General features: G+C 35.6%; 1 protein-coding gene across 10 annotated transcripts in view; it reads right to left on the bottom strand.

Moving 5' to 3' along the window:
- Positions 1–15365, bottom strand: part of nAChRalpha4 (nicotinic acetylcholine receptor alpha4) — a 369922-nt gene that overhangs the window by 162347 nt on the left and 192210 nt on the right. For 6 of the 10 annotated variants that reach the window (XM_069112189.1, XM_069112187.1, XM_069112192.1 and 3 more), the window contains one exon: positions 8844–9024. The exons of 3 other annotated variants lie outside the window; for them this stretch is intronic. In XM_069112189.1, the coding sequence (XP_068968290.1) occupies positions 8844–9024 (181 nt within the window). Of the gene's footprint in view, positions 1–7986; positions 8168–8843; positions 9025–15365 lie in introns of all 10 variants that reach the window. One more of the 10 variants, XM_069112190.1, reaches the window with a different exon arrangement.

Below are 15365 nucleotides of genomic sequence, written 5' to 3'. Positions count from 1 at the left end.
AAAACATACTGTCAATACAATGCAGTAATTTCCATTTTAATTGCTAGCGTTATAAATTGTGTATAAAAGAAAATGTTTTTCGGCGCGTCCTATAAATTTTCCCTTTAATTTTCTCGTTTCTCTCGCAAATCTCATTTCCCTCGTAAATGTCCAGAGACAGACAACATTTTTCATCAGATACAAGAAACTAACGAGACGTACCTATCATAATGCATACTGTTTCATCAATACAACAACAACAATAATTACAAACAACTATTTTCCATTATTCACTTCAAACCTAGACATATCGAGTTCTAGTCGTAACTGTACTAATTTAAAACAGCGTGAAAATTGGAATATATATATATATATATATATAAGCTGCAACTTACAAACCTTTAAAGCAAAAATACTAATTCACATATTACACACTCCTCTTCTAAATTTCAATATATTCCACGCCGCTCATTTCTTCGCTATCATACAATTTCTCATGAACAACATCGACGTCTAGCAATTAGAAATACACGCACGAACCGCTATACTACCACAAACGACATAAAACCAAGAACAGAAAGAAACTAAGATACTTTCGGTCGACGAAATTTTTGTAACGTCGTTCACCACAGAACTCTCGTGTGCGTGTGCGTGTGTATATATGTGTAATACTATTTCATGCTCCGTCCTTATTCCCTGTTCTCTCGTCTGAGGGCCATAGTTACATGCAGACCATACTATGTCACGTGTTTTCACTGAATGCTTCAATAAAGCTCTCCATCCCACGGAAATCCGATCAATATTTACGCAGTGAATATTTAATGCCGGCATTTTATAACCGAACAGTGGATATAGAAATCCAACGAACGTTCCATAATCACAGGTCCGATAAATTTTCGAGACAGTCGCGATTGGGCAGGAAAAGAGAGCTGGTTACACGCTGCGAGTAATAAATGGGTCCGCCATTCTCCCAAAGCGGCCAGAAACCGAATGTAAAGGGGGCCACGTTTCCCTATCGAACGTTTCTTATGGTTTTGTCGTGGAGATCGCTTTATCTCGACTCTTAATTCTTCGGCGAAATGTAGATGAAGCGAGTCTGAAAGAAGGAATAGAGGAAGAAGAGAGAGAAAGAACGAGAAAGGGTGAGAGGGCCGGGGGTTGGGGGAGAGATTTTTCATGGAGCGAGAGTCGGTGAAATGGAAATTTCTGCGTCGAGCTACCACGCTAATTCTAACGCTGCTTTTACCAAGGGATACGCGCGCATAGGGTTGACGTGCCCTGTAATAGCGAGCTAATTATGACTGCGCTATGTCTACAACCTTGGTAATTTGATAAGCTGGAAAAAGCTGGACTTTGGGGGAATTTTCGGCGACCAGGTGCGATTTACGGCGTGGGGAGTTCGTATTTCGTATTTTACGAGTTTGAAAGGAACGTTGAAAGAAATTGCGCAGCGTGGGGACCGCGATAAAGTTTCGGCAATAAACCGGGAGCGGAAAGAACGACGAAAGGGCCGAGGAAATCGTTCGTTTGCTCGAAATCTGCTCGAAATTCCTTTACATTCAATTCTTCGTTTCGCTACACAGTTAGCTTATAAGCGATGCCTCCATGAAACATGCTCGATCATTTTCATGCGATGTATGCATAGATAATATGTATGTATGTATGTACGTGTGTGTGTGCGTGTGCGTGGGTGTACCAGCGAATGAAAAGAACATCGAACTTCGTAGCGTTCCTTCTCGTATTTTTAATAGCAAATTGTAAGTCAAAGAGGAAACCTGTGTTTTACTGTGCAAATTTTCTACGATGAAATTGTATATATTTATTCTGTCAAATATGTACGAAGAACAGTTTGCCAAACAATTCGCAAAATTTTGTTCCTTTTTCCTCTTTTCGACGAAATCGAATAATAATAGTCACTGTAGTTAATTGTGTATTGTAAACCACGAACATTCTTGAAATCATATTCGATATTTAAAATGGCGAAATTGAAGTATCCGTTTTCTAATATCTACGTTATAACTCTCGATCATTGTTCTCATGACATAATATGGAAATACACATTCCTGGCTAGTGAATTGAAATTAATTATTCTTATCTTTATATTCTTAATATTCTTTTCTTCAGATTTGTATTTTCAGTAATTAACATGTTTCTTGACATCGCAATGAAACAGCTGTGCTTTGAAATGCTCAACTCTAGTTAGAACTGATTATTCAAAAAGTTTATAACACGTATAATTCGCATTATGAGCTATGAAATGATTATTCTGTTACTTCTTCGTCTACCTACAAGCTATTAATATTTGAAATTGCTTTGCTATGTTCGTAGCAGACTTTATTTGTATTATATCTACTGCATTGCAATTTCTCGTTACATTTATACATTACATTTATTATTTACATAATATCGTTGTTATTGTTTGTATACGTGGTATGTCGAAAAGCTATAACATCGTAATTATGGTAACGTAGAAGTTGCGAGCAATACGTGAATTTTAGACATCATATGAATACGTAAAACTTATTACATCAGCTTCATGATATTACACATCATACGAGCAAAAACTTATTTACATTAGCTCGATATGACTTCAGCGAGTTTCACACGAATAAACAGAAAAATATAAATAAATACGAACAAATAATACTAGTACATTTCATACGTCTGAACAAAAACAACACTTTAGATGTTTCTCCTTTCTTTTCTATTTCCTATTTTCTCTTCTATGCATTCCCTTAAAGTACTTGTACTTTCGAACTGTCTTTCTTTTGCATATTATTTATATTTCTGTTTGCCATATTTCCATGATTCTTTTTTTTTTTTATAAAATATTTATGAATATCTCGTCGAGTTATAATATGCCAGTGTCGATCTAATGGTAGATTCACAAAAAATAATTTTATTTCTTTCGTGTTTGAGATGAAATCGATGCTCTTCATTCGTGTCTCCATTAAAATAAATGTATCTTCCTTATATTAGAGTTACATAATTCCTATTGGTCATCTGACATTTTGCATCATTTTTTAAGAGCATCGTGGAAACCAGACTGTGTTTAAGCAAATTCAAATTAAATAGATATCCTACAGAGAATTATTTTATTTCGAATATTCTCTATATTTCTCTATATTTGTTCGTTTGTGCAGCTTTAAATTTCCCAGAAACGCACGAACATCCGCAATCCAGCGATAACAATACGAATATCCATCTACGCCATCTAGATTGAATTTTCTTTCGTTGGTAAACACGGCTCTTTTCTCCACCGCGCACCTTCTTTCGCAAATATTATACGTTATTACACGTTATCTTGTTCGTAAGCAAACCTGCTTCCCAGTTCTGTTCGTTTAATTACATTACACGTCTAGACCACATGGTAAATATTTTTGATATTATTATCGATCTCAGCTTTACGAGTAATTTCTTCCAATTTGGCACAGGAGATTGAAACAGTACGTATATTTGTTGTTTTTTTTTTAGTAAATCACCATATATATGTCGAGTTATCAGTAGGTTTAGGGGTGTGTAACGAATCTTCATTTGGACTAGCCATCCAATACAATACAATACAATAGAAATTATATTTATTGGTATAAATATGGTTTTTACAGAATTTAACAAATAACCGTGGAGATTAGACACTGCAGATGTTAATGACAATGATCTTAAGTTCAATAACGAATCCACGGTCAACGGGCTAACTCTTTGTTAAACGTAGAATATATTTTGAAGCACAAAGTAACGTTCGCTGTGACGCTCGGTATATACTGCTCGTAAAGACGATGAGAAACTCTCCAAGGAGATCGCAAGAATAAAAGGCTGATGAAAACTTTCCTCTCCTTGCGATCGTGTTCGTTTGCTGTATATTGGTCGGGGATACCAACAAAATTCCAATTGCCGTTGCTAGGCAGTTCCGCGTAGCGGCGACATTGTTTCTGCCCGGAGTTTGATTGTTAATACAACGTGTGTCCCATAATATTGGCACTTCTGAGGCAAAACCACACGTGGCTTGATTTGTCCTCGAGCCCGTGTGCCGCTACAACTATATTTCTTTTTTTAAGGAGAACTATACAGCTACTCCATACCTCTGTTAGGTAAAAACGTCCATCCCGTGACCGTGGCTACGTTCAGCGACCAGTTGTGTCACCTCGAGCCCAAGCCCACTGTCACAAATGTCGGGCAAACATAATCGGATTGAATCATAAACAACTACTTCTAAGTTTTATTATTTAAGTACAACTATAATAAATAGTGTAGATTAAAGTGGGGATCTTGCCAAAAATTCCAAAAGAAAGGCCCCAATGTCCTTTCATCTCGGACACGGCCATCCTGACAATCATCCTGACTAAAATATTGGTTTTTCTCAACACCAGACTCAATACAATTGACATTATTTATAATTGAACCAAATGTCCCAATAAGCCAAGGGTCCAGTTCAAGAACAAAAACTTTGATCGAATGCTCAATGGTAAAAATGAAAAACAACAATCAGTAACGTTATAATTAGTATTCAAAGTGGTAGTTGCATCCTGTGAATTACCAGTCAGACCGTAATCACATGACAGACCATTCTCGATCTCGTACCTGAATGAATCTCATTTTTTTCGTATCTCATTACCTCACTGGGCATATGTGAAAACACTATATTGGATGTTATGATCATAGTACTAATGACACTAGAACTAAATTCTGTAACTGTGTGTTGATTTTGCCTCTAAATTTCTTTGGACCACATGACCATCCGTAAGCGTATGTGAACCATTGTGCTCGATCTTACACTGAATTTCATCACATTACAACACTGGGCGTATGTGGAAATACTGAACTTCATCACAAAAATTCCAAAAGAGAGGCCCCGATGTCATTTCATCTCCGACATATATAACCTTACGACTCCTATTAATTTCTTTTATAATTTTGGTAGTAATACAACGTTTGCGAAGCAAGAATTGTTCCAATTTCATTTTTATTATAATCCAATACTTGAATTTATATGCCAGAGTAGCGTAACTCGAGAGCACTATGTAACGTATGATCATTTGTATGAAATTTATCTTCTTTTCGATGTACTATCATTTTATTCTTTTCGTATGTCTATACGTCCATTTAAGTGGAAATTGCTGAAAGCATATCGAGCTTTACGTATCCACGCAATGTTAATGCCCACGTACTGCTCGCAAATTTCACACTGATGTAGCTACGATATAGGAAATTATAGATGCCACAAGTTTGCTATCTTGTTATTCGGAAGTGTAGCAGCTATCGCGATATGAAATAAAGATAATCAGTTAACAGAAATGTATTAAACTCGATCTGAATTCAGTACCGTTTATTACAGTAGAAGTAGCTAAATAAACCATAATGTCATAAACTTCGATCAAAGAGCTTATGCAAAACGAGACACGAAATCAGACTGCTTGAATGACACTTGCCTTTCATAGGAATGAAAACTTTTTGAATAATCTGTTTACGTATAAATCTGTATTTACCCTGCTACATTGAAACAACTAGGCCTGTCCAAACATCTCTTTTTTTACCGTGTATTTAGTGTGGTGTCTGAAAAATGCTCGGTAAAACGTTCAATCTTTGCCGCGTGTATCGCGTACAGTGACGCTTAGAAACCGAGAGTCCTACGATCTAAGCTTTTCAATAGCTATGCTAATAAAGAATGAGACTCCGCGATTAGATGTTTCATCTTTCCATCGATCTGCAAATGTCAAAGAGCAAGGCGACTGACCAGCTTGGATACGCTTCGAAGCAGATTCTTTTCACCTCGATTCAAAGTTTGTGATCGAGGTACCCTTTGAAACCTGCGACGTAGTATCGCTCTTTCAAGTCGTTCGTCGAAGCGAGGATCGGACTAACATTCTTAGTAGGAAGCATTCATACAAGGTGAAAGATAGATGTGGTGTTACACGAAACGGCATATCGACGAAGTACTTCATAGCACCGCAATGTTTAACAAAAACGTAACACCGAACGATGAGATGTCGCTAAGAAAATGCTTGTAAAACGTTTACGGTGGCTCACGAAAGTATTCGAATTTTTACTTGCGTGTTGTTCGAAACGTCTTGAAATCCCATTACTATTACGATTATCGCGATTATGTTGGTAGAATTTGAAGTGGATCCGAAAATGTGTATAAGAGTTATACAACTCGCAAGGACTATCAAGGTATCTGAACAGTCATATTGACCGATTTAGGGCCAAGCAATGTACGTCAACGTACGATAATTGGAGGAAAAGAAGCTCTCGTTAATTGCATGATAGTCATCCCAGCATGGTCATGTGGGTACTAACTCAAAAGCGAAACTTTTCTTATTTTTCACGTCTTTTTAAATCAAACTTTTACTGAAGTATTTTTGAGATCTTCCTGATTAAAATGAGAACAAACACGGTGTAATTTGAATTGTATTTACTTATTGATATGTACTTAATTGTCATTTATCAAGTTAGCAAATGTGCTCCAAATTGTACCGTGTTTGGTGTCATTTTAATCGGAAAAATATGACAGATATGTTAATGAAAATTTCATTCGTTACAAATCAGAAATAAGAAAGTTTGATTTTTTAATTAAAAGTCCAGGCTTATTTAGTTCCTCTTTTTCTTTCACTCGCGCTATACTTTTCTACGTTTCACGTGTCTATCTTTTGTTTGCAATTTTTTTTTTGCAAAAACCAAGATTGTAAAACATGGGGCCCGGCAATTGTCCAATGTTTTTTCGTAGTTTACCATAGCGTTCTAAATACAATAGAACTTCGTTTATCTCAACCGATCGGGGCAATAAAATATTTCGGATAATCGACGAGTTGGGACCAGCTGCTGCTGTGAATTTCGATAACAGAGATGGACGTTCGGATGACTGAGATCGAGCAACACTTTCGACACAAGTTGCGTTCAATTATATGACAACTTGGATAAAACACACGACGTGTATAGTACACGATCGTATAGTTGACAGTACGTTCGAGCGTAATTTGAAAAATAGTGGCTCAGTTACGAATTCATGCAAAGAGGTTCGGATGAACGAAGTTCTGCACTTGGAGTTTAGAAAATTTGATAAAACTATAGACTCTAGATGCAAGAAACAGCGATGAGAAAAATATCACGTGGATGTGTAAAATTGCCTTTTATAGACACAATGTTGAGAACTTGACAATTCCAATCGTTTGGGAAAAATGTCAAATAACATGTTGACGCAATATACGCGCTTAATAGGATACAAAGTTACAACATTTAATGCCACTGCACGTTTACGATAAACGTTTTGTAACTTTCATATACATTTTCGGATTGCCTTCAAATTTTACTATCAGAAACACGATAATCGTATCTCATTACGGTGTTAACGAAATTTCAAAAAGTGTCGTACAATGCACGCAAAGTATTCATAAAGAAAATGTTGTTCTACGTACGTCTTCGGATCGCAATTAAACTTTACTACCATAATCACGACGATCTTGTCTCATCGCAGTGCTACCGAAATTTCAGAAGATTTCACGAAACGCGTATAATATATAAAAAAATGTGCCGGTAGATGTACGAATATATTCGCGAGCCACTGTAGGTGGATCAGCGAGATCGATGCGTGCGAATTTGTCACGATAACTGGGATCCTCGCAAGAACGACGACGCGAGCCGTTTTCAAAGATCGCGTTCAGATATGCGAGCCTGTAGGATCGTTCGAGCACACCGCAGAATAATATATAAAAACGAGCTGACCGTACGACATCACGACGAATGTCAATCAAATAACACTGCAGTCCACACCAAGTAACAATATTGAAATATATATATATATATGTAATATATATAGATAATATATATATAAATATGACGTATGACGTCCAAGACCAGCGCATCGCAGAAACGATTACGGGTATCAAGGTGGCATTCTCTGATGGAACATAAAAAACGAAAGTGTAACCAAGGAGGAAACTGGGAAGACCGATCATATATGACGAGCAAAAAGGTTCAATCTGGCGATCGTGCTCGTTGCTGTTGGCGTGGCACCTTAAAACCGTCATAGGTCCAGGAGCCTAACTTCAAAACACAGGTCTGTACGTCGTACGGAAAGAACTCAACGTCGATGGAGCAGGAGGATTTATATACGGCTGGCGGTTGCCAGACGACCAATCCCGAATAGTAGACCGTGGCCTTGGTCATCAGCGTCACCTCGTAGTTCCCGTCGGCGCTGGAATCACCGAAGAAACGAGCCGAGCGTGATCACGATTGGCTCCTCTTTGAAGAGCACCGGATGCTGCCGCTACGCGATGATCTGTCTCTTTCTCTCTCTTTCTTTCATTCTCTTTCTCCCTCTCTCTCTCTCTTTCTTCCTCACCATCACCCTATCTCTCACCCTTTCTAACGAATCGAGCCGAAAAAGCTTCGCATCGACCGCTCGGATCGCGTAATTTCGCGTCCTCGCTACTCGATCTCCCTTCGTTCAAACATCCCCCTCGGCTATCAACTGTTACTGCGTGCCATCTCTGTTGCATTTTCTTTGCGATTCGCCTCGCTATCATCAATTCTCGTTCTTTCTATCCTCTGAACGCACGTCGCATCTGTCGGAGCAACTGTTATAGGTATCACGGAACGTTGAAGGAAAGCTGGCAGCATCCGTCTCCTAGCGTGGGTTTCGGCTCTCCCCTCCCATCGAGTGTAACGTTTGGAAAACGGGCAACAAGAAAACACGAGCCACCGCGGAGTTTGGAAATCCACGCGACGAGCCGATCGTTCGGGTCTAATATCTAGTCTTAAGGGCTACAAAGGTGGACCGTCCTCGACGCATCACGAGCCACGTCGATCCACGTCGTGGAAGATCCGCCGGTCTATCTGCCACGAACTTAGCGGCTACCATGCAAGTTTACCTTAAAGCCGTCATAGGTCCACGAACCGAACTTGAGGACACAGGTCTGCTCGTCGAATGGGAAGTACTCCACGTCGATCTCGCAGGATGACTTATAAATGGCAGGGGGCTTCCACTCGACCAATCCTTGATGGTAGATGGTGGCCTTCGTGGCCAAGGTCACCTCGAAGTTGCCGTCCGCGCTGCGAGCGAGCACATTAGTGGTTCTGGGCGCTGCGGCGGTCGAGCTTACTTTGTACTTCCGATTCGATACCAAGCCGTCTTTTTTTTTTTGTTAATTTTTCTTTACTTTTTTCTTTCTTTGCTTTTTCTTGTTTTTTCTTTTCTTTCTTTCTTTTTTGTATTTTTTTTTTTGTTTTGCTTTATTCTTGCATGTGCCTTAACGCTGCCTTGGCGGCGTAGGAAACAAGTTCTCGCGATAGGATGCACCTTTTGTGCGCGCGAAACCGCGAACGCGACAATTTCGTACGCGTGGCCGGCGCGAGAAATTCGACGAAACACGAGCGAGACATGAACCGGAGTCCGTGAGGCGGACAAATAACAAGCGTGCGCTTTGAACACCGCTCATAGACCCGTCGCCGAAAGCAAAGTATCTGAGTGTTGCTGAATTCCCGTGTGTTCCTGACTTTTTAAACGCGGAGCAACGAGATTTATACCGATAAAGATATTTCACGCTGTAAGCACAGTAAGCTTGCCAAACATATCGCGGTTGTGTCTACGATAGTTATTTACTTTACTTTAATCTTTGTTATGCTTGAAAGGTGTTCAAAATTTTAACAACTGTGGAAACAACATATTCGAGTGACGTTTGTAACACGTTCGAGTGCAACGTGACAAAATAAGAACAGAACGTAGAGATCCTAAGAGATCATGTTTATTTTAATGGATTTATTCCGCGAGTTCGAATTATAAATCTTGTCGATATATTAAATATGTTAGAAAAAAGGGCTCTTATTTCGATCGTAGAATTTAATAAATGTAGATATATGTAGAAATTGGTACAAATGAAACAACTTAAAGTAACATGTAACAGGGTAACTTACACGTACCATGGATCGTTAGGAAATGAGTACTACTTAGCAGAATTATGGAAAACATAAAGAAATACAAGGAACAATGATAAAATAGTATTTTCATTCACAGTACAAAACGATGAGAATTATTCGTCATATGCTTGACATTGATAGCAACACAATTCAGAGAATTTTAAATTTACTAATTCTACACTAACCTACGTTATATTTCTATTTTTATTACGTAAAGCAATATATTAATAATTCCTTTGCTTTGTTTTTTAGCAGTTAAATTAAGAAAACGTGTATCTAGTATTCTCAAAAACGTCAGTTCTAGAAAGTCTTGCCAGTAAAATTTACATTTTGCAAGTTACGTCACTGTCAATCCCAAGCATCGACATTTCAGTTAAAAATACGAGAAATCGCGATATAATATAAGATACTTACATATAAGATATTTATATTTAATTTAAAGTTGTGAATGTTTCTACTAAAATTGGGGCGAATCTGAGAATATACTGATAAATAATCACATATAACGTTTAATTATATAATGTCCATTTCAAATTACAATTTCACACTTCATTGTAATTGCTGTGTTTGAGAAATTTTTTATAAGTGTAAATGTAAAGAAAAAACAGAATTCTTTTGTGAAAATAAATTTAATGCAATTTATAAACCAATACTCCATGGATATCGTTCATTATATATTTTTAATTAAACTGCGATTGTTTTATTTTGTAACGAAATAAAATTCAGAGGTAATAGTGTGTTTAAGATCGAAGAAATCTTTTACAAATATCTACCTAAAGAAGAAATAGAATTCTTTTCTGAAAATAAACTTAATTTAATTGAAGGATCAACTCTTCATAGATATTACTAATTATATATTTCTAAGCAAACTGCAATTGTTTTTCCTCCTGGTTACTTTACTTCTTCTAATGTTGTGTAATGTATCACTTTGTACATTTTTAATTGTACAGTGTTTGTCATTATAAACTATCTCTGTAAAATAATTTAATATATTTATATGACTGTTACTACGTATATTATGGAAAATCGAGTACATATTTCTAAACAAGTGCGTGCTGCTTCAAAATTCTTTCAGTCTCAATAAAGTAATTGCGATTTCACACTGAGAAAATGGAAGAAAATCTACAAATTGGGAAACCAAAGAAATAAAAATAAATTATTGTCAATTCCTGATACTTATAACAGCAAAATCATTATTTTATACAATATTAGACATCTCAATTGAAGTTTCCAGATATTTTTTCTAACCTACGTCCAATCGGAAACGATACGTTCCCATCAGAAATATTTTTGCCAGACGTGCAGCTACTATACCCTTTCACTTTCTTTAAATTATATATTTATCCGAATATGCAAATTTGTATTTTCGTACGTGTAATTTACAAGATGGAACTTGAGCAAAGAAATATTTTATTCATTCAACGTGGTAAAAGATTCTGTACTTTGAATATTTCATATATTTCTGCATATTATGTTCATTCTGTGCGTTCTCGTATCCGCAAATATCCCATAAACGCATAAACATCCACAGCTTAATTATATGTCTTAGGAAACATTACCATTTGCCTTCTACGATTTATACGACTATAATCTGTCCGCATTTGAAATATGAAGGGCGATTCTGCATCCCTTTAGGGCACTCATGCCTATTAACAATCTAGCCTGAACTGCCTTTAGTTTACCTACCGGCTCTAGTGTACACTCCGTTTCATTGAATATTTCAGTGCACAAACAAACATCGATGCATATGTGCACATGCATCGTGAAAACAAACGGCAGAATGTATCGATCGCGGTGCGTGAAATTTATATTGGCTTTGTCTGCGTTTCTTTCCGGTAATACGGCAACAGCAACAAAGTGGACGTTGACGTGTGAAAGAATAAATGAACGTAGCCAACTGTTTGCGCGAGACAGTCTTCGATTTAGTTTACGTCAGCTCACTCATTTTGGGAGCAGAGAAAGAGGGTTTTAACGGATAGTTATGAGAATAGAATACAAAGCAGAATATTTATCAGAATAGTCTAACATGAATTGCACAGGAAAATACGTAGATTATAGATACGAATAGAGAAGATACATATAATATATAGTTACAGATTCAAACAGTTCAGTTGGAAATTACTAAATAGAAACGAATAGATACTTGTACGTGAAAGAGATGCATTAGAAAATAATATACAATTGTGCAATATGTAAATTCTACTGGCATAACTACTAAGAAAGACATAAACCATCAAATTCGAAAGAGTGAACACTGAAGAAAATATGTAGGTACATCTTTGTGTGTTTCTCGGTTCCTAGTATAATCTAGTACAGTAAATAGAAAATAAGAACTATTTTAACCAATTTTAAAATACTTTTTCTTGATCAATGAACACCTTCGTTTTTGTATTAATTTATAATTGCATAAATAGTTATCTCGAATCTTTCGATCTATGCGAAAATAGCATTTTTAAATAAAGAATATCGACTAAACTAATATCTCATAATTATCATTCAACAGATTACACGCGAATATGACGTTAAAATCTAGCGAAATTTGAAATAATAAAAATAATTCCGTATTTTTATAAAACTGACGTTTTATCGAATAAAGTCTGTTGCTTTTCAGAACTTTGCGACTGCTTTCCAGAAAACTTTTGGTCCCTTTCGGAAAACTTTTAATCTTTTAATCCTCTGAGATAGCTCCAACAGGTTTCTAGCTCATTCAATTTTTCGCCATGAAAACACGTTTAGTAAAAATCAGAGTAATAGTCTAGTTAAATTTGTAAAGACCAGCTTAACGCTACTACTATCGATACAGGAAACCTAAGTTGTCTCGTTAAAAAAATGTTTGTTCAAAATATGTAAAAATCAAAATTGCACCAGTGTCCGACTATAGTAATTTTCAATATATCAAGAAAGATATCATTTATAGATTTATTTTTACACTGCGAGGTTCGTATGCGATGGATATTTTGTATAATATTCAATGTATATCTATAAGATATTTTATAATTTTATTGTAACTATATAGTAGTCTCTTTTTACTTCAAGTAACTCTGAATTTTTCCATTTGACGCATAAAAAGGTGATATTCAACGTTTGGCCTCCGCTTGAATTTTACATTCAGATATTGTTAATGTAAATCAATCGAAAGATCCACATATTTATGAGCGCTATTGTACGTGTGTCTTGTCACGAGCTTAAAATATTTATTATTCGAGATAATAATAAGCCAGTAACTAATTGTAACTACTGTAAATACAACAAAGGATTTTTCGAAAGTCACACTGCCAACCAGAGGCTGGACAGGTTCAAAAAGTCAGGAGAAATCTTAATCGAAGCTTGAACGTGGATCTTACACCATCGAAACGAATATCAGTCCCTTTGGAAGTTCAAAATTTAAGCACGATCATCGATCAAACGTAGCTGATGCTCTGTGTCCGTAAATCTTTTATCCCTTTTACAAGAAGAACACATTGCCATCATTGAAACCTATTTGACGCGATATGAAAGATTGCGAACACACCAGAAGCTCGATTATTCGACGACACCAAAGATCGTATTGCATAGATTTATGAACAGCTTGACACGTCCAGTTGCGAACGTTCAGAGAGTTTCCTACAGAGGAAAACGCGCGTCGATAATTCTGCACGCTTGTTCCGTTGCTAAATATCGTCCTGTTTTGTGTAGACGCGTTTAACGTTTAAGAAAATGAATATTTTACTGTCTTCCTTCGGAGCTTGAAGTATTTCACGATTCAGATACTAAGTGAACAATCCTGCAATTTTTTTTTTAGGAGGTAGGGGGTTGTGTTTTAAAAATTTTCGATTACTTCTCCAGGTTTCTACAATATTGTCAAAAATAGTTTTTATTGTTAGCTTAATTTTTTTAAGCAAAGCAAAATTTAATCAAAAATATGAAAAAAGACGGAGAATTACTTAAAGTTACTGGTCGGAAACGACCCAGTGTGCGGATGAAAAAGAAATTAAGAGATCCGGAGACCCGAGTCTTACTGTATTTAATGTACGTGTAACAATGCATTTATTGGAAAATTCAAATTCTACTTTATTTGGTATTCTGTGTTGCAAAGTACATATGACGTAGATAAAATATAGATTTTTAATGAAACAATTAGAAAATAAAGCAGTGAAAAGCATTCAGTTCGTAATATAAATACAGCAGACGTTCTGATATCTACGTAACAACTATTTCGAAATATATTTATTTCTATTATCACATAACTTGTCAATTTTTAAGAGTTGCATAATCGCTATAAATACTTTGTAACCATTAAAATTGAAAACACTGCAAAATTATGAAACTGAATTTTAAATAAAGTAGTTTAATCGAGAATTAATCAGATAATAAAACCCATTGACAAATTTTAATTATTCTATTAATTGTAAATACAAAGAGTGCTTGATAACAGAGATTTTTATGAAAAATCATGGTTGTATAATCGTTTGATTGATTGCTGTAAATAGCAGATAATACCTCACGAGAGTTTCTAAAATTCCATCAATCAAATCTACTGACGTGTGATTTTTATGAAACAAATTCTATAAAAGTATTATTACAGCAATAGTTGAAGAAAAATGGAGGTTTCGACAGTGAAAATTCAATTTATTGACGATCATTTTGCTGCTCTTACTATAGTTGGTCGAAACCTCAAGCGACATTGCTAAACTATCCTCGTTAGTCCTGTTACTCCTGTTCATTAAATGTGAAAGTCCTCGATTAATATTGGAAGATAATATCTCTAATTAAAGATCATCGATTCGAATATTAAACTTTTTCTAAACTCCTCAAATTATCTACTTAATATTTAATAATATTTAAGCAATCGTAGGTAAAAAAACAAATGCTTCTTTTTGGCATCTTTTATACTATGATACATTTTTGTAGCTTCTTGCATGTTTGTTCAAAGTATGTAAAAATCAAAATTGCACCGATGTCCGATTTTTATTTTCCTGATCGACTATAGTGATTTTCAATATATTAAGAAAGATATCATTTATAGATTTATTTTTACACTGCGAGGTTTGTATCCGATGAATATTTTGTATAATATTCAATGTATATCTATAAGATATTTTATAATTTTATTGCAACTATACAACTATAGATATTTATTGTTATTTTTTGTAATGTAATATGTAAAAAATTTCTACAAATCAAGATTTTTAAACATAATGCGTAATTACTATTAAAATTACAATTTAATCTAATATACCTATTAACCCTACTCTTCTCCTCGGGTCTTTAAGACCCAAGAATGGTCGCTATACCTATTCCAATAGATATTTATTAAAATATCGACGACTTTCAAATATTTGTTTTTTGTATTCAACGTAATTTATCTTTTGTATACTCTATAACTTTTATGAATTAAATATTCAAATAAATACTTCAAACGAACGAAACAAGTACAAATGAGAAGATACAAATACGAAGAAAAGAAGAGAACAGTGGGGTTAATGCTATATTTATGT

Source organism: Bombus flavifrons, chromosome 4 (genome assembly GCF_040668555.2).
Source record: "Bombus flavifrons isolate JBK064 chromosome 4, iyBomFlav1_principal, whole genome shotgun sequence".
Taxonomy (NCBI): Eukaryota; Metazoa; Arthropoda; class Insecta; order Hymenoptera; family Apidae; genus Bombus; species Bombus flavifrons.
Note: the sequence above shows the minus strand (reverse complement) of the source record. Positions and strands in the feature narration are given on the sequence as shown.